Genomic DNA, 19873 nt, shown 5'->3' on the forward strand with positions numbered 1-19873 from the left:
CGGAAAAAACTGATAGGGCCACAGAAGAGGCCAAAGAGCACGTGGAATCATGCCGACGACCTACGTTCGCTTGTTTTGGGGAAGATGGAGAATGAGTAAAAGACAGACATTCTTACAACCCTCATGGAAGCTTTCTTAGGGGGAAGAAGAGGCCTTCTCTGAAATACTTCTGGCTACAGGAATAACTGCAGGAAGGAGAGGGAGATACTAGAAGGGAATTAGGAAAAAAAAAAAAAAAAACAACAATGCTGCTGGAGAACCAAGAATAACCTTGGAGTGACACCGTTTCAATCCATTCCATAGCCAGCGATTCTGTAGTGAGAGCCTGTGATGCTTGGAGGCATCGGGGTCAGAAGGACGGATGGAACGCTGCTTTGGGGACATGGTCCCTGTCCCTGAGAAGACTGGAGGTCACCGAATAGGCAATAGGGATGGTTTTAGAGAGGGATGGTTATACGGGTCTTGCCGGTGGGGAAGGTGTAGGTGGCAGGCAGGGATTGGGAGGATGGTCGGTCCACAGTCTCAGGCTTTTTTCACTTGGCGTATCCATGGCCAGCACTGACTGAGGAGCCAGCACCTGCCATCTGCCCCTGCTCTGGACTGCTCTCCCACTGGGATCCCCACAAAAGGAAAATCAGGATACTTGGGCTGCTTCCCAAATCCCAGAGGAAGGTTCTGGAAGCAGCTGTGATTTTTCTGACCCTGCGGTCAGAGCTGGGCATTTGCATGTGAGCACTTGTGAAACCTGGTCGACATGCAAACGTTACTTTTGATTTCAGAAGCAGAGGAGACAGGATGACAGCCAGATTTTAAACACAAGGGGAGAAACCACTGGCAAAGGATAGGCTTTTAATGATGGGCCCACCTGTGCCCATTAGCAAAAACAGACTTTCAGTTAAATAATAGGTTTGGATTTAATTCTATAGTAAATGAATGTTTATTACTTTATTATTTAAAAGAAGAGTCTCCTTTTAAAACCACATCTAATTAAGTCCAGGGAGTCTGTCATCCCCCACCCAGTCAGGCCAGGCACCGTGTTCCTCCAGAAATTCACCTCTGCACGCAATGCGATTAGATATTACTCTCTAGTTCCTTCACAAGGAAACTCCCTGAATTCCAGGGCTGCTGTCTCCTCTGCTTGTCTTCCCCCGGGGTCATCACCATCACACTAGGTCCACTAGAGGCTTCCAGAAGTAATTCCAGAAGTAGTCGGCAAGTTTTATATTTACCTTTTTCTTTTCTTACTACAGGCATTACCTTGGAGATCGTGCACGTTCGGTTTCCAACCCACTGCAATCGAGCGAGTATCGCAAAAAAGGGAACCACGCGATTTGTTTCAGTTTCCCAGTGCATGGAGGAGTAATGTTTCCGCTCTAATGTAGCTACTACATATGCAGTAAAATAGCATTATGTCTAAAGAACAACGTGCATCCCTTAATAAAAATACTTCCTTGCTAAAAAAATGCTGATCGTCATCGGACCACCCAGGGTTGCCACAAACCTTCAATTTGTAAAAAAAAAAAAAACGCAATGAAATGAGGTATGCCTGTATTCTAGTTTTCACATACTGCCCAGATGTTTTGTCAAAGCCATCTCCCTACTACACATAACGAGTATTTTTTGCCAGGTACCATGTCGCATTCTACTCGAGGGACACAATCTACCGCACCCGACAACTTTCCCCATCTTTGCTACCACCGGGCCGTGTGAACAGGGCCCTGTTGTTCCGTCTTACAACTGAGCGTTTAGGAATATCCCATGTCATACAAGCAGTAGTGTCCAGGGCAGGTGAACTCCGATTCTTAAGGCTCACCACCTCACTGTGGGTGCGCAGGCCCCAGCCAGGCCCCCGGGAAGCTCCGAATGCTTTGGAATCTCCCTGCCTGACTCCAGCCAGGGAAAGGCACCCCGCTCCCCGCCGCCCCGCAGACCCACAGGTCGCTGGAAATACTGAGTTGCAGGTGCTTCATCCCACATTCCAGCCACACTGGTCCCAACCCCCTGTACTGGGAGAAGCTGTAGAAGGTCCCAGAGGCCAGGGAGACCACAGAGCAGGCTTCTCTCCCAGGGGACGCAAATCAGGCAGGCGGTCTTCCCCCCCACCCCCAGTTAACCCTTGACCTGCCTGATTACACAGCTATGGGGCAAAGGGGGACAGAGGAACTCCTTCTCCCTGAGCCCCAGCACTAGTTTTCTCTATACACGCACATTTCATTCTTAACAGCTGCAAATAACAGTTCCAATCCATTCTTACTTTTCCCCGGGCCTCTGGTTTTGCCTAAATGAATGACAGTCCAATTGATCACTAACCTCATTAGGGCAAGTTAGAGAAAACAGCCTCAGGAAAAGCACCGTTGGGCAGTTCATGAGCAGCAGGGCCGTCCATAAGGACACACATCAATCTGTCCCTCTGTCTACTGCCTAGCAATTACATCCTCACGCAGCTGTCACTTAGGAGGCTGTGTGCCGTGCGCACGCACACACACACACACACACACACACACGCACACGCCCAGGGGACCAGCAGAGAACTGGGCAAAGGGCAGTGTCCTACCAGAAAGGCCATGGGGCTCTGACTGCCGCCGCACGGTGCTTCGGTTTGGGTCCTTGTGCTTCTTGTTCCCCCTGAGGCTGCCGAACCGCTTCATGAGGATCTGTGGCCACAGGAGCGGGGACAGGTGAGCATGCCAGGACGTGCTGGAGCAGCGTCAGCCTCAGGTGGCCAGGGGCCAGGAGAGGCACTGCATCAGCCGGCAGGTGTGGGCCCCGAGAGCTCAGAGATGCTGCGTGCGCTCAAGCCCCAGCCCGGAAGGCCAGGTGTCCTGGCCAGGGTCTCCAGCAAACGCAGGAGGGGCCACCCTCGGGGCCAGCAGCCGTGGGACAGGCCAGGCGGTCCCACCGCAGGGCTTCCTCCCCGAGAGACACTCGGCTGTCTTCACCTCTGCACCTCCAGCCCCGCAGCCAGAGCGGCTGCTGCCCTTAAGTAGGCAAGAAGCTCCTGGAAGCACACGCAGGGCCTCGCCGTGGGTCTGTTTATGTCATTAAGGTCTGCCACGCACTCAGACGCTCAGGGCTTTTTCCTCCTTAAAATTAAAAAGGGGGGGAAGACGAAATAGGCGAAAGGAGGGCAGGCCTGCCGGTCATGTGCAGGTCTGCAGATGTCTCTTTAAAAAGACTGTAAAAGGAAACTACCCCGTCCAGACAATTCTTGGCACCAATTGGCCAGAGCACATTCCCATCATGACATGACATCACACAACTATTTTGATTCATGTGTTCCAGGGCTCCCCAGGGTCAGCAGGCTCCGGCTGCTTCTTGCTGGAGAAGCCACAGGTCCCTGGGCTGGAAATCGCTGGATCTACTTCAGCTCGTGGCTCCTTGAGTTGAAAGACGCAAGACCACCTTTAAGCAGGGGACATGGGGTCCCCTGGAATCCAACGGGAGGATCTTGAGCCCTGGACTTGCTAAGAATTGCAGAATGACAGAACCCAAAGAGATTTTAGAGGGGATCAAATCCAACCCCCTTTCCGTGACAGATGGGGAAACTGAGGCTCCGGAAGGGGGTGTGACTTGCCCAAAGTCTTGTAACTAGCGGCCGAACCAGGACTAGAATTCTAACCTCCTTGAACCCTAAGCCAAACCCCTGATCTAATAAAACAAAAACCTTCTAGTATGTACATGTTTTGCAACTAAAAACAAAACTTAAAAAAAAAAAGATACGGGAAAAAAATTTCTATTTCTTTTGCTGATATCTTCTACTAGACTAAAGGGAAGTCACGGAAATCCGCCACTCATTACCTTTGTGACCTTGAGGAAGTTACTCCTCGTCTCCGACCCCAGTTTCCCCTCTAAACCAAGACGAGACCTGCTCGTATTAGGATTTTGTCTCCTTCCAGAAGTCTGAACGCCTAATGGCCGTTTGCCGTGACTTTTCTTTCTGCTGGGACTGATGGAGATCCAGTGATCAAATCTTTGTAGGCAGGATGCATTGAACAAACAAAGGAAATGTGTCACGCCCTCAAGGAATTTGAAAACGACTTGGAAAGACAAAGATAAACTGTTCTACTAACTACATAAAATAGCGATGTGTGACCAATGGCCAGCGGCCAGCATGGACAAGTGTCATTAGCACAGACGGACGGAGAGGCAATCGCATGGCCCTGCTTGGAAAGGAGAGCTTGAGTTGGCCTTGAGTGTTGGCAGGTCCAGAGAAAAGGAGGGGCCAGGCCGCCACTGAGCCTGTGGATGAACCCAGTTTTCCAAAACAAGTCACAAAACCCACCTCCACTTGGGTCCTCCAGTATACCAGTGGATTATATCTGTGTGAAAAGTGGTAGCCCAGGAACTTCCCTGATGGCGCAGTGGATAAGACTCCGCGCTCCCAAGGCAGGGGGCCCGGGTTCGATCCCTGATCGGGGGAACTAGATCCCACGTGCACGCCGCAACTAAGAGTTCACATGCCACGACTAAGGAGCCGGCATATCGCAACTAAGGCCTGGTGCCACCAAAAAAAAAAAAAAAAAAGGTAGCCCAAATTTACTGTGATTAAGCTCTGAAAAAGTCTAAGAAGGTAGGTGTTGGAGTTTCATATTTAGAATTCCTCTTTTTAAAAAATCAGTTCAGCTCTTAACAGAAATGGAGATATTCTCCTGATTTAAAAATAAAATAAAACAAAGCAGAACTTCCTTAGGCAAAATCGCGAAACAAGGATTCCAGTAAGAAAGGACCGTGTTCGATTAAAAGGAAAATGAAAGGCTTTGTCTAAGCCGACGCAAGATTCTTGGACTTTATGATAAAGTAGGTAGAAAGGATAACATTTCAAAGTCTAGCAACTAAAAGAGAATGAGTTTAAATTCGTGTGGGAAATAAACAGCAACTCGGGCATGTCTGATGGTGCTGTACATAGTTTATACGGCTGTTCACTCATCAAGTACTTATTAAACCTCTACCAAATGTGCAGGACAGTTGTTGATGGAGGGGATTAGTGCTATGAATAATTCAAAGACATTCTTGTCCTCTAAGAACTGTATTGTAATTAGGAAAATCGTAGATCCCATTTGCGTTGTGCCTACCATATGCCAGGTGAAGTGCTGGTCACCTCACAATTATGATTTTATTTCATCCTTCCCACAAACCTGGGGGGCAGGTATTATTAACACCATTTTATTTAAAGTTGAATAACTCCCTGCGGGGCTGGAGTTCACGGCCGCTGCCCAGCTGTGGGCTCCATACGCCAAGGATTCATTCAACAGGAACATTCAGTGCCTTCGTAGAGGGGAGTAAGGACATGGCAGCTCAGGCAGGGCGAAGAAAAGAACTACCTAGGTCATTTGGGGTCACTGCTCTGTTACTGAGATGGTAACAGGATATTCTGAAAAGACACGGTGGAGGTGGCCTGATGGAGCAAAACGTCGTTTTGGGCGCAGAGCAGTTCTCTGTCCCACGGGGTGGATCCTGGGAAGATTTGGATGGAAGGAGGTGAAGTTAATTAAGTGCAGCTCTAAGACAAGCTACGAGACGACATGATGACCTTAACAGTGGACACAAGGCTCCAAAGAGACACCGACGTGCGCTTTTGACCTCACTCAAAATGCTCTTCCCGGGGTCAGCTTCACCCAAGAGCAGAGAAGAAGGCTGTAGGTGACAGTGGACTTCAGGAGTGGAGACGCAGCTGCGTGCGGGAAATCCTGAACAGGTATCCCGCTGCGGGGTGGGGCAGGGAGAGGCAGGACTGATTCGTAGGGTCTGCCACTTTCTGTGGTGCAAACACTCCAACCTTGGTCCATTTCAGGGCACCAACATGGCACAGCTGGGCTTGCCAAATTCCCAGGCATTTTACAATCGGCCCTCTTACCACTGGGTCTCTCTGTTCGATTCACACATGCCTGAAATTCCTGAACTTGGGACAACGCCTTTGCCCCACTGAGATGCGTGCAGGTGCACGGGGCAAGGCGACACTCATGTTGCAGGTTGAGTGACCGAGGACACTTCCTTTAGCGCGTCTGACCAACGGGCTGGGGGCAGTGGCCGCTCTCAGGGGGACTAACCACCCCTTCTTCGCGGCTTCTACCAGCTGATGGTCCCAAATGAACAAGAGGTGAAACTCCTTCACGCAGCTATGATTCAGCTGGCAGGAATACGTCCTCATGGAATGCTTTCCACACTTGGGGATTTTATTTTATTTTTTTTTTAAGGGAAGAGCTGAAATAGAAGGAACTAGTGGCTTCCAAGATGGAACGGTGTTTTAAAATGTATTTCTGGAACCTACTTTACAGATCACTCTCTTGGTGGCTGCTACACCCGGAAGCCTGGAATAGGTAGTGGGGGCAGCAGAAGCCTTTATGTTTTAGCACTTTTCCCCAGGCTGAGGGAACAAGGCTTCCCAGATCACTGCCTCGACACTAGGTCTACAGGATCTGGGGAGGGGCGGAATTTTAGGGAACTCCAACTGCATTTCGTTTTTGTTCTTCTTCTGGGTTTTCAACTATAAGACCACCCTGGAGAACTCGAAAAATGAAATGGTATTGAAGAATACTCCCTGGAGACACTGCATGCTGTGAGCTTGTTTCATTTTGTGTTTCTTTTCTCCCCAGCCAGACGGAAAGCTCCCTGACAGCGGGGATCTGACCTGATGGGAGAAACACAATCAGTACTTTCTGAACGACTCCTTAGAGGTGGCTCACAAGCAGGCAGGTAGGCCAGACGCGGGCTGTGCTCTGCGCTCTCTGGTTACCTTGGGGGCAGTGTATCCTGTTCCTGACCGTCCAGGAGCCCAGGGAGGCTGTGCTAATGGCTCCCCTGCCGTCCATCAGCCAAAGCTTTGCACTGACCCTAAGGGGTATCTTCTGGGCTCAGGCCCTCAGCATGACGATGGGGAATGGGCCCAGGTACCCGATCTTTCGGATTTTACCAGGTGTGTTGGCCTCTGCACATCTGGATACTACATCCTGGTCAAGAGCCAGGTGTGGAGGTGACTGTCTATGAGATGGGCCTGCCGGGGGTGCGCGAGGGGGGGGAAGCAGGGGTGCTGAGGGGGCTGCAGACAGGTGTCCGCTCACCGCTGCTTCAGATGCAAGAACGGAACAGCCCACTGCCTCCGCGTGGCGTGCTGCATTTCTCCTGGAGGCCCTGGTGACCCCAGATGCGGGTAAACCAGTTCAACCGTTGGCAGCTGTCGGCTGGTGATCCGGAGGCCTGTTCTCACAGCACGGGGTGGGGAACAGGCACTGAGCCAGGAGGCTATCGCTGGCTTCCTGCTAGACCCCCGGACTTGTCATCTGTCCGTGCGGACACCACAGTTGATGCCCAGCATCTGTTGGTCCCTCCACCCGCCCCGTCCCCAGCATGTGCAGCAGGAGGCCCTGATGGCTGAGGACCCAGTGGCCGTGGAAACAGGCCCACTGTCCTCCCATCAGAAGCCCAGGCTGGGCGGCCCACGGAGCACCCCAAGGAGCAATCGTCCTTGAAGTCCACCCCGCCTCTGGATTTCCAGTTTTCATATAATAATAAAAGTAATAGTAATGACAAAATTTAAAGGCCCAAACCTCCCTTGTCACGGAAGCCTCTCGGAGTGCTAGGTTATGCGCTGCTGCAAAGAATCTCGCCAAGATGGTGACCAGAGGCCTGGATGAGAGAGAAGCGGCTGAGACCCAGTGCAGACCTTCCCCACTTCTCACCCCCGGCTCCAGACACACCCCTCAACTGCGCCCCAGCGTCCAGGGCTGCCGGCCTGAGGAGGCGGAACCAGGCGGCAGAGCAGGGCTGGCGGCAGGAGGGCGCATCCCGGTGGAGACCAGGGCCTTCCGTGTGTACTGAGTTTCCAGGCTCTTCCCAAAGCACTTTCCTTGGTTCATCTCAACCAGGCTGTGAGGTAGGGAGGCCAGCCCTCACTATTCAGTTTAAGAAACAAAAGCAACGGAGGTTCAGAGAAGCAAAACGATTTGCCCAAGATCCCCCGGGAGCCAGTGGCGGGGCTGCACTGGCAGCCCGGGTCGGCCGGTCCCCCATCCAGTGGCATTTAGGACGCCGGGCTGCCTCTTCTGGGTTGGGATGTTTGAAAAGGAAACGAAGACACATCCACTGCCAATGCACTCAGTCACCTTTACAGACCACGTGACGGTACCTGAAAAGCACCAGACCCCTGAAAGGCCGCGAGCCAAACAAAACCCCATTACGTAAGAGGCCTGGGGGGGCGGTGCTCAGAGCAAAGGGGGGCTGCGCGCCCGCTAGCGCATTTGCTGGTGCTCTCCTGCCGGTTGCAAAATACCGTGTTGGATTTCATGGAAAGTTCTAAAGGTCACCGTGGCACTTGACTCTGAGTGAGATCATATGTCACCTCCTTGGGGCTTCCTTTCCTCTTCCCCAGAGCTGTTTATGAGGCCGTGGCTCCGAGGATGACAGTCCCCGACCCACTCAGGCACCCACGCCTTTCCTCCACACCAGCGGCCCCCTTCCAGGTCACGCACGCCTCCTGGCTCCCCCGGGAACTCCAGTGACAGGCGCTTTGAGTGACAAGAGGGTGATTTTTTTGGGCAAAGATGAACCACCTCGGCTTGAAGAGTTCAACTCACACCAGTGACATCTAAACCCAGTGACAACAGGGGTATCTTAATTTTCAAAGTACAGGAAAGTACAGAAAAAGCGAAAACCAATGGCAATAATTACTTCTAGCACGCCAAAGTGCAGCACCCCAAAAGTGTGGAATCCCCAGCTGTCCTTGAAATCTTCAGGGGCACCACGTGCCCCATGGAAGGACCCAGGGGTAACCTCATTTAATCTCTTCTCGTGGGCCCTGCGGTCCCTGGGGTCTCTCGCCAGGCCAAGGGCTCTGAAGGTGCCAAAGGCAAGAGTTGATGAGATCTGCTCCCGACTCCAGCTTTCAGATGGCCCCAGGGGGAACCCCAGACTCAAGGCCACAGAGCAAGGGCTTTCAAACACTAGATTCCAAAGGGTCTAGAGGCTGAGCGTCTGGCTTTTCTGTTTACTTCTCCCTCTAAGTTATGTCTTAGAAAGGCCAGAGGGCCGGAGGAATGTGCAAAACCCTTGGCAAGGGTGAAGACCCGTGAACTCACAGACTTGGCGGAAAGCCCGAGTGTGGTCCACTTGGGCCCCCATCTCCCAGGCAACCAAGCACCGTCTCCATTTTCTGGAATCCAGGGCTCCCAGGAGAACCCCAACTACTCTGGCATTTTCATCATTTGGAAACCACCAGTTTAGATCCACCAGCCTGAGTTGAAATGGGCCTGTGATCTGCTCCTTTTGAATGGTGAAATATATTCTCCAACAAGGTGACGTCCTGAAAGGTTTAAAAGACGAGTCAGACGTAGCACCTCAAAGCGATACAGATTCAGGTACCGGCATGTGATTCTGAGCTATGTCGTCTATTCTTCCACATTTCTCCCGTCGAAGAGATCGTAACACAGCCTGAGCCCATTTCACAGAGGTTTTTGGGAATCAAACAAGATAAATTAGGAAAAACACCCTGTCAGCTGCAGAGCATCTTACACACAGACGGCATCATCGGGACCTTAAAGCAGCCCGGAGAGGGCCCCGTGTGCCTCAGAGGGCATCACCTGGAGAGTCCAGTTCTGAAGCTGCCTCCCCTCCCCCGGCGGCTGGGGCAGGGCTTTCTGCCTGGGCCCTGCACCGGGCAGAGGGAGGGGCACTTGGACTTGAACTGGGAGGACCACTTGTTTGCAGCTCCTCTTCCAGGTCTCGACTGAGTCGGAGGTACTGGGACAGATCCCTGCTCTTGAGCCCAAACACTCAAAGCCCAAGCACTGCATTTCTCGAATGAAGAGCGCAGGGACTTTCCTCCTAATCATTTACTCTTTTCAACCACACACACAAAGAACCCCGGCATCTTAGCAGCACGGTTCGAGGGAGGAGAGCCTGGGTGCTATTCAAGGCAAAACACTGCTGCAGACCACACAGCCGGTACATGGAAGGAGGCTCGCAGTAGGAGAGATCACTCCCAAGTCCTTCAGTCCCTAAGTCTGCAAACAATCTTCACGTCTCAGCGGTGTCTGGATGCCCATCATAGGGCAATCTGGTAAGGACTCTAGATCATCTGTAAAGAGGGAAATCATACTTAGTATCTCCTGAATAAGAAAACTGCAAAACGTCTGCTGCACCTAACACTTGAAAAGATGCATGTTTGGGTGCTTAAGGGCGTACGTTTCCGATATCTGGAAAGTTAACTGCTGTAGCCGGTTCATTTCCTGAGGCTGACAAAACATAACAAAGATATTCTAGAATTCAGATCGTTTGCTAATTCAGATTGGCTTTACCCCAAATGAATCAGCTGTTACCATACTCACTGACATCACTCACCTCAAATTCTGCTTAAGGCATCATTTGCTATGGAGGCGATACTGTCCCTAAGAGGGTGAAAATTGGTTCCTGGGGGCGGGAGGGAACATCTTCTTTTTATATATATAAAGCACAGATACATACGGCACATAAATAGTATGTGGTATTTGTGTTTTATTGAAATTGTAAGGGGGTGATTAAAGGATGTCTAAAAAGACTCTGTAGGAGACGATCAAAAGAAAATGTTGATTGATTTTTAAAAAAAGGAGAACGGAGGGAAATTGAGGAAGACGTGGGGAGTGAGTATTGTGATAAGACCACACGCAAGGTTTCTCACTGACAAGTTGTGCAATAGTTGAAGGGGTACATAATGTAAAGGAGTCCCTTTTGGGTTTTGGAGGAGTGGGGCAGGGACCTTTCAATACTGGATCATTTTGTATTGCTTGATTTTTTTTTTAACCACATGATTGAACTACTTTACTGAAACCCAAATGTAAAAGGGAGAAAACAAAACACAAACAACGAAAACTCTAGTAAATGGTGATTAGTGTCTACAGCAGAAAAAAGTCAGCAAAGCACATTCTCAATTGCTAAACTGCTTTAGCAAATGCTTAAAAAAAAAAAAAAGTCGAGGAACACTGTTGGAAGTAGCAGCCTCTCCCACGCCATCGGCTCTCATTTTATCCCAACCTTCCTTCAGGGACGATCTAAGAGAACTGGCTGATTCACCAATGTTCTAGAACCCAGCGTCCCGGCCTTTAGGCGACTTGGGGCTGGTCGAGTGTCCTCGGAGGGTCAGAGGGTGAGGAAGAGGGTGAAAGGTTCTCCTCATGGAGAGAGGCCCGTGAGCCAGAAAAGGAGGTCTTTCAGCCGTCTCCTCCGAAGAGAAATGCTGGGAAGAAACTAGACTCACTACAGTCAAGCAGGAGGACTTCCTGAGGGTCAGAAGATGAAAGGCAGAAATGGATATTCCAGTATGGAGGTTCCTTAAAAAACTACAAATAGAACTACCATATGACCCAGCAATCTCACTACTGGGCATATACCCTGATATAGTGTCCATCATCGGATGAATGGATAAAGAAGATGTGGCACATATATACAATGGAATATTACTCAGCCATACAAAGAAACGAAACTGAGTTATTTGTAGTGAGGTGGATGGACCTAGAGTCTGTCATACAGAGTGGAGTAAGTCAGAAAGATAAAGACAAATACCGTATGTTAATACATATATATGGAATTTAAGAAAAAAAATGTCATGAAGAACCTAGGCGTAAGACAGGAATAAAGACACAGACCTACTAGAGAACGGACTTGAGGATACGGGGAGGGGGAAGGGTAAGCTGTGACAAAGCGAGAGAGTGGCATGGACATATATACACTACCAAACGTAAAATAGATTGCTAGTGGGAAGCAGCCGCATAGCACGGGGATATCGGCTCGGTGCTTTGTGACCGCCTGGAGAGGTGGGACAGGGAGGGTGGGAGGGAGGGAGACGCAAGAGGGAAGAGATATGGGGATATATGTGTATGTATAACTGATTCACTTTGTTATAAAGCAGAAACTGACACACCATTGTAAAGCAATTATACTCCAATAAAGATATTTTAAAAACCCTCATTCTTCCCCCCCCCCAAAAAAAAAAAAAGAAATGGATGTTCCAGAGAATTTGCTGTCTTTTCTCTCCCCTCCCTAGGGGCTTTAAAGGAACTGTTAGACCCTGAGCCAGCCTTTCCTGACGTGGTGGTAGTGAGACAGTCCCCTTGTCCATCGGCCTGTCCTGGCCTCTCATCCTCCCAGGAGAGGTTCATTCCTCGGAACCAGTGACCTGTCCCCATCCTTCATGTCAACAAGTCTGAGTGTCTCCATGGGCCAGGTACTAAGGAGCAGAACATTAAGTATTTTTGGTCATCAAAACCTTGCTGTCAACAAAATTAGACATTTTTGTACATCAAAGGACACTATTAAGGGAGTGAAAAGACAACCCCCAGAAAGGGAGAAAATGTCTGCAAATTATATATCTGATAAGTGCCTAGTGTCCAGAATATATAAAGAACTCCTACAACTCAACAACAACAGAAAACAATGCACCCGGGGCTTCCCTGGTGGCGCAGTGGTTGAGAGTCCGCCTGCCAATGCAGGGGACACAGGTTCGAGCCCTGGTCTGGGAGGATCCCACATGCCGCGGAGCAACTAGGCCCGTGCACCACAACTACTGAGCCTGCGAGCCACAACTACTGAGCCCGCGCGTCTGGAGCCTGTGCTCCGCAACAACAGAGGACGCGATAGTGAGAGGCCCGCACACCGCGATGAAGAGTGGCCCCCGCTCGCCGCAACTGGAGAAAGCCCTCGCACAGAAACGAAGACCCAACACAGCCAAATAATAAATTAATTAATTAACTCCTACCCCAACACCTTCTTTAAAAAAAAAAAAAATGCACTTAAAAAACGAATAGACATTTTTCCCGGGAAGACATATATACAAATGGCCAATGTGTACATGAAAAGATGCTCCATGTCATTAGGGAACAACAAATCAAAACCACAGTGAGACACCACTTCACATCCACTAGGATGGCAATAATAATAACAACAGCAAATGGAAAGTAACAAGTGCTGGAGGGGAGGTGGAGAAATGAAAACCCTCGTACATTGCTGGTGGGAGTGTAAAATGGCGCAGCCACCATGGAAAACAGTTTCACCGTTCCTCATCAAGTTAAACAGAGGATTACCAAATGAACCAGCAATTCCACTCCTAGGTATCTACCCAAAAGAACTGAAGACAGGTGTTTAAACAAAAACGTGTACACGTGAATGTCCACAGCAGTACTACTTACCGTAGCCAAAAGGTGGTAACAACCCAAATATCTACCAACAGATGAATGGATAAACAAAACCTGGTCTATCCATGCAATGGATTATTATCCAGCCACAAAAAGGAACGAGGTACTGACACATGCTACAACGTGGATAAACCTTCAAAATGATATGCTGGGTGAGAGAAGTAAGACACAGAAGGCCACATTTTGTATGATTCCATTTATATGAAAAGCCCAGAACAGGCAAATCTATAGAGACAGAAAGCAGTTTAGCCAGGAGCTGGGTGGAGAGTGACAGCTACTGGTATGAGGTTTCTGTTTGGGGTGATGAAAAAGTTCCGGAACACAAGAGTTAAATTAAGCCATAACAGATACTAGAGGAAAATATAGGTGAATCCTACAATCTGGGTTTAGGGACAGGCTGTCTACTGATGCCTAAGTGCTGACCGTACTGTTGAAGGACCATTTCCACGTCTCTTGAGAATTGTCTGTTCATGTCTTTTGCCATATATCACCTCAAAGGTATCATTTTGTTTTTACAGCTACCTAATACCCCACTGTGTGGATGCACCTTCTTTATCTTATCCAACTACTCTCCTGTACGTAAGCGTATTTCTAGTACGTCTGCCAAGAAGGCTTAGAAGCCATGACATCTCAGTTGCAATGAGCACAATTTGGATCTTATTTCTAAATACTTTTCACCACTGAAAGTAACAAGGGCTCTTTGGAGAAATGGCTGATTCAGGGACTGTGGCAGGGAAAGCACAAGATGAGGCGGGACGGTTTTGTTGCACCAGAAAATAAGAAGTGCTTACAGCATGCTGGGGGCAGACATGAGACACAGGGGCCAGCCTGAAGGGGCTCCTGCTGGCCAACAGGACAACTGGAGCATCGAAACATGAAAATGACAGACTGAAACCTGCTGAATAAAATATAAACCCATGAGTATGTACCTACGTACATACATAAGGAGAAAAGGAAAATTTCTTCCTTAGTAGAAATTCCAACCAATCAACGTAGAATTAGTGATAATATCAGAAAATCACCTTGGCAACCACCGTTGTAATAATTCAGGCAGAATAAATGACTGATGCTAAAACTAGCAAGTGAAAGCTTGATGAGAAAGAAGGTATTTAAATGATTCTAAAAGTAGCTCCCCATGAAATATTTATCGCTTATAAAGGGAAAAGTAATAACGTTCTGAACTGGGACAGACACCTCCCTAAACCAAGCAATCAGTTAGTATCATCCAGAATGGGTCAGCGTGACATCAAGCGCTCCCCGCTGTGATGCCAGGACAGGACGCCAGACGCACGGCCCTCCTGCCCAACCAGCTGACCTGAATCGAATCCTGAGGAAACGTCAGATGAACCCAGAGTGAAGGACGGTCTACACAGTAACTGGCCTGTGCAGTCTTGAAAAATGTCACGAAGACAGGATTGAAGGAGGCTCCGGATCGAGAGGGACCGAGGAGAAAGGACCACCAAACACAGCACGTGACGGGGGTTTCCTCTTCCAAAAATGTCACTGAGACACTTTGTGAACCGAGAATAAAGTCTGCAGCTCAGTGAACATGGCTGTATTCATGTTAATTTCCCGGTTTTGATAATTAAACCGTAGTGAGGAGAAGGTCCCTGTTTTTATGAAATGTGCACTGAAGTACTTAGGGGCCAGGGGACATTATGACTGCAACTTCTTCTTGATGGTTCAGATTTCATATAAACACACACAAACGTATGTGTACTGAGAAGGGGGGGGTGAACATAAGCAAATGTGGTAACAAAATGTTAACACTGGGGCATCTGGATGAAACGTATGTGACAATTCTTTGTACTATCTTTGCAACTTTTATGTAAGTTTGAAATTGTCAAAATAAAATCTTATTTTTAAAGAGGAATTAAGAAGTGGTCCAAGCAAGAACGCAGCGTTTGCTAGGATGTCCTTTTACTGCGTCCTGTGGTGGGACCATCACCCAAGCAGCCCTGTTTGCTAGGATGTCCTTTTACTGCGTCCTGTGGTGGGACCATCACCCAAGCAGCCCTTAGAGGACTCGAGAGCTCTACGATTTGCTGAGGGAAAGGAGATGTTTTTCTGTGGCTTCCCCCGAATAATAATAATAATTGCTGACCCCTGCAGCCCGGCCCAGCCTGGGGCCCACATCGGCTCCTTTGGGGTCGTCCGTGTGGTGGCCAGCAGAGGGCACTCTCCCCGAGGACCACACTGGGTGCCAGGCCACATAACTCTGCAATGTGTTGGCTGAACTTTTCAGGAAACTTGGATGCCACGCATACTTTTCCTTTCTTTGCGGGCAGGCAAGAAGAGTCACGTTTTTCTAAAGTCTGCTCAGCCCCAGGATTCAGACCTGACCAGCTGCCTGGATGCAGAGGGCTCCGGCGTGGGCTGGGGAGTGCAGGGCCCGGCGCCCTCAGCCTCGGGACCGGGAGGCGGAGCGCGGGCAAGCAGGGAGCACCTCCCTCAACCAGGCACAGGGCAGAACACACACGACTCTGGATCGCATGACATTTGGGGACAGACCCAGGGCCACTGGTACAAGTGGCCGCAAGCAGCCCCAGCAGCCCAAGTCCTCTCCCACCTCACGGGCTGCCTCACCCCGAGCCCAGAACCCGCCCTCCGGCCGCGAGCACCCATTCGTCGGTTCGACCACTCTGTCCTGCCTTCCCTCAAACGGCCACCGACCACGGGACATCGGGGCGGGAACTGAGGGCAGGGGCAACGCCTGCGCGGCCACCTGCGACAGGAGTTGGTGCAGCTTCCCCAGAGGCACGCATGAGATGGAAACTGGTGGGATGCGATCCAGAGATGTTCTTGGGATCAGCATCCACAACCAGGGAAGGGGAAGGAGAAGGAGTCGGCCAGGGGTGAAGGTGAGGGGCCACACACACCGGCGAGGGCCCTACAGAAAGCTCGGGGGCGGGGCCAGCCCTGGGAGCCGTCGGGAGTGGGGTTAGGAGCCGGTCCTTTACAGCTGCTCACTGACAAGCTGCGGGGCGCAGGCCGGCTCAGGAAGGGCCATGGCACTACGACAGGTGGCTCTGTTAGTGGCACGGTCAGCAGCTCGGGGACCGAGCCCCTCACTCCTGAGGGGGCTCTGCAGGCAGCACGGCATCCGTCACTAGGGTGTTCGGAGCAGAGGGCCTGGAGGGGGGGCGAGTTTGGCGTCTTCCAGGACCAGGCGGGCAGGAGGCTGGTGGTCATGAGAGGCTGCGGTCAGAGCCAGCCAAGGGCCAGAGCGTGGAGGGGTGGCGAGACTTCAGATTTTAACTTGAGCATGTTGGGGAGGCACTGAAGGGTCGAAGAGGGGACAAGATGGCCAGATTTGTTCAAACAGAGGCCAATCCTGTTGGCCACCTGTTTGTTTTTTTAAAAAAAAAATAAATTTATTTATTTATTTTTGGCTGCGTTGCGTCTTCGTTGCTGCACGTGGGCTTTCTTGTTTTTAGTCGCAGCGAGTGGGGGCTCCTTTTCGTTGCGGTGCACAGACCTCTCATTAAGGTAGCTTCTCTTGTTGCGGAGCACGGGCTCTAGGCGCGAGGTCTTCAGTAGTTGTGGCACGCAGGCTCAGTAGTTGCGGTGCACGGGCTTAGGTGCTCCGCGGCACGTGGGCTCTTCCCGGACCAGGGCTCGAACCTGTGTCCCCCCGCACTGGCAGGTGGATTCTTAACCACCGCGCCACCAGGGAAGCCCCGGCCACCTGCTTTTATAAATAAAGATTTATTGGAACACAGTTTACATTTGTCTGTGGCTGAGTCGTGGCAGCAGAGACCAGGTGGACCAGAAACCCAAAAACATCTACCACCTGGCCTTCTATAGGAAGAGTTTGTCGACCCTGCTTTAAAAGACCCCTCTCCTTGCATCACCTCCCAGGCAGCAAGGTGGCTCCCACGGGGTCCGAGAGCCCTGAGACCTTCCACAGCTCTCACCTCCACGTTCACGGCATTCAGCTTCTTGGCTGAGTACGCACCTTTTGCACTAGTGATAAATGTCTGTGCACCACCTGTATGTGCCCAGAGGCTAGGCCAGGGGGCTTCCAGGCCCCCCAGGCAGGAGCCATAGGCCTCGGGATCCTGCCTGTGTCACGACTGGCACCCCCATCTCCCTCCATACTGCCCCCCCGAACCTCGCACTGGGGTCCCGTGTGAGCCACGCCGTCTCCGCAAGTCACTGGGTTCATCAGGGGAGGACAGCCACACAGATCAAGAGTCCGAAAGACACGCTGCTTTATAGAAGAAAATGTGAGGAAGGAAAGCAAGTCAGGCCCAGGCCAGAGGACCTGCAAAGGCGGAGAGTGCTTGGGGAGAAGCAGGAGCCTGCCTGTCCTAGCGCGGGACTGGGCGGGGGGAGAGATTTAGGGGGTTCCCGCGTGTTGTGGGGTGAAACTCCCTGCTGGCCACCCACGCGCAGCTTCTAGGAAGCGGTCAGGTCACCTCTTCTCCCCGTGCATCTCCTCCCAGCGGCCTCTCCACCTCCCCGGCCCCGGGGCCTTCTCTAGAGCACCAAGCAGAACCGGCCGCGTGCGGGTATGAAAACGGCACTCAGTGAGCATCAAACACAGGGCTCTGCACGTGACAGAATCTGTGGGCTGGGCCGGACGTCAAGGACGTCCTTCTAGAGCCGATTCCCGTGAGTGGAGTTCCCCTAAGAGCCTCTGCTTCTGGTGCCCTGAAAGAAGCTTTCCTGTCACCGTGGTGCTGCGGGGGAAGGGGTGCCTGGACGGGTCTGCTCTTGCATCCCAGGCACCAGGGCACATGCATCACCCAGTGGCATTCACGGGGGCTGGCACCTTGCTGTTGGCCCCCATTCCCACGCCTCACCTGCCCCTGCCCTGCTTGGTGCACAGGGGGCTGACTCTGCAGCTGCGGTGCCCGGGCTCCCCTCTCGGCTGGCCTCTGGCTGGGGGGAGGGCCAGGCCTTGCACAGCATCTCTGGCCCCCAGTATTGCCAGACAGACAGCTCCCACCGGGACACCCCTGCGTGCCCCCCTCCACCGCCTCCCCCCACCCCCTGCTGCCCTCCTCCTCCTTTCCCACGAGGGACACGGGGGGTCGGCACCAATCCCCGGCTGGCCTCCCACTCTTGCTTGGCTTTTCAGATCCTCCCTCGCCTTTAGAACCGTATCATCACTCAGTTCCATCTGTTTTAAATAGAGTGGTTCCAACCTGCTGGTCACAGAAACGGCCTCCTTACGCGAGAAGACTGGTGTCAGCGTGGAGGTTCTGCAGGGTAACCAGCCTCGAGGTCCAGACCCAAGTGCTGGGGACTAAATCACTGCGTCAGACCCTGCTCTAGACTCCAGGGGACGGGCCCTGTCGAGGCTCACAGGCTGTGCTGTGGCCCCGGTCCGGTTCCGGGGTGAGTAGAGGCAGGAGGTTCTGGCCCCGGGGTGCCCTTGGCATGTGAATCGAAGACTTGGAGGCTCCTAATTAAAATCTTAAAAGCCCAAGTCCATTCCTCCACACACAGTACAAAACCCTTGGCATTTCATGGGAAAGCAGACTTCTATTTGAAAAATAAACTTCAGTTGCTGGGAGAGAAAGGAAGAGCTGTCTGCGATCTAACACAGAGATAGTGTGAAAGGACAGAAGTTTTACAAGTTCAGTAAAACCTCGCTGGGAAACTCATTCGCATTTCAAGCAGCTCTCATTACATCCTCTGCTCCAGACCCACAGCCCGGGAGCGGGGCTTTAAAGAACCGAGATGTAAATGACCTAGCCCAGAATCACAGTCATTCGCGATGGAAGGGTAGTATTTTAATTTAACTACGAAGAGAAAATTAAATATACTTGGGGTGTTCAAAGTACACACGACCTCGGTCACGGCTGTGAGCTGGTCTTAGAAACAGTTCAAACGTCTACCGTTCCTCATTCCTTGCAAAGTCCCGACGCCTCCTTCCACCACCCCACTGATTCTCCGTGCCCTGAAGTTCCCAGCCAGACTCTCTCCGCAGGCGTTCCCAGGCCCATCCTGCTGTTTATGACCATCTAGGGTGGTATTTTCCAAAGAGCAATCACACACCCCACGCCTGCCCCATCATGCAACCAACTGTGTGGGTCAGATAAAGCGTGCTCTTACAACCAACGAGGGTCGAACTGAAAATAGCACACATAGGCCAGGGTAAATACTGTTTCATGAGAAATGGCTGGATTACGACATACAATGTATTTCTGACCATGGGCTGCAGTCAAAGACGTTTCGGGTCACCGCTGCAATGACGCTTCGTGGCCTCATGTGAACGCCCCGTGCTGTACGTTGCCCTCGCTGGGCTGCTGCAACTCCCCAGATCCCAGGGTACGTGCAGCACCTTCTCCTCTTGGCCTGTTCTACAGATACCACACGGTCGTGACTGAGAGTAGCCCTTGGTGTCATCATAGTAGGTTGCTGTCCAAGTCAGCGATTTTCAACACTGTTTTTTCTAGTAGGACAAAGATAACGTCCTAGTGCCCAGCGCGGCTGACTTCTGGCAGCAGCAATCACCCGGGGCGGACAGCTGTCCAAGTAGGACAAGATGCCAGTTCTTTCTCAGAGGAGGGTCAGCTAGCAAAATACCACCGTCTCACCCCAGGAGCCAACACCGCATGATCCAAAAGAAAGCATCTGTCACGTCTTTTTTTTTTTTTTTTAGAATCGCTATTAACTTTTACTTTGTTTTACTTTATTTTGGCCGCACCAAGGCATGCGGGATCTTAGCTCCCGGATCAGGGATCGAACCCATGCCCCCTGCA

The 19873-nt window shown here is 51.3% G+C and overlaps 1 protein-coding gene across 9 annotated transcripts in view; it reads right to left on the reverse strand.

Annotated features, from left to right (window-relative positions):
* PRKAG2 (protein kinase AMP-activated non-catalytic subunit gamma 2) overlaps positions 1-19873 on the reverse strand; it is a 279228-nt gene that overhangs the window by 161094 nt on the left and 98261 nt on the right. For 3 of the 9 annotated variants that reach the window (XM_065884015.1, XM_065884014.1, XM_065884013.1), the window contains exon 1: positions 2555-2648. The exons of the other annotated variants lie outside the window; for them this stretch is intronic. In XM_065884015.1, the coding sequence (XP_065740087.1) occupies positions 2555-2648 (94 nt within the window). Of the gene's footprint in view, positions 1-2554; positions 2649-19873 lie in introns of those variants that run through there. 9 annotated transcript variants of the gene reach the window in all.

Source organism: Phocoena phocoena, chromosome 9 (genome assembly GCF_963924675.1).
Source record: "Phocoena phocoena chromosome 9, mPhoPho1.1, whole genome shotgun sequence".
NCBI classification, from domain to species: Eukaryota; Metazoa; Chordata; class Mammalia; order Artiodactyla; family Phocoenidae; genus Phocoena; species Phocoena phocoena.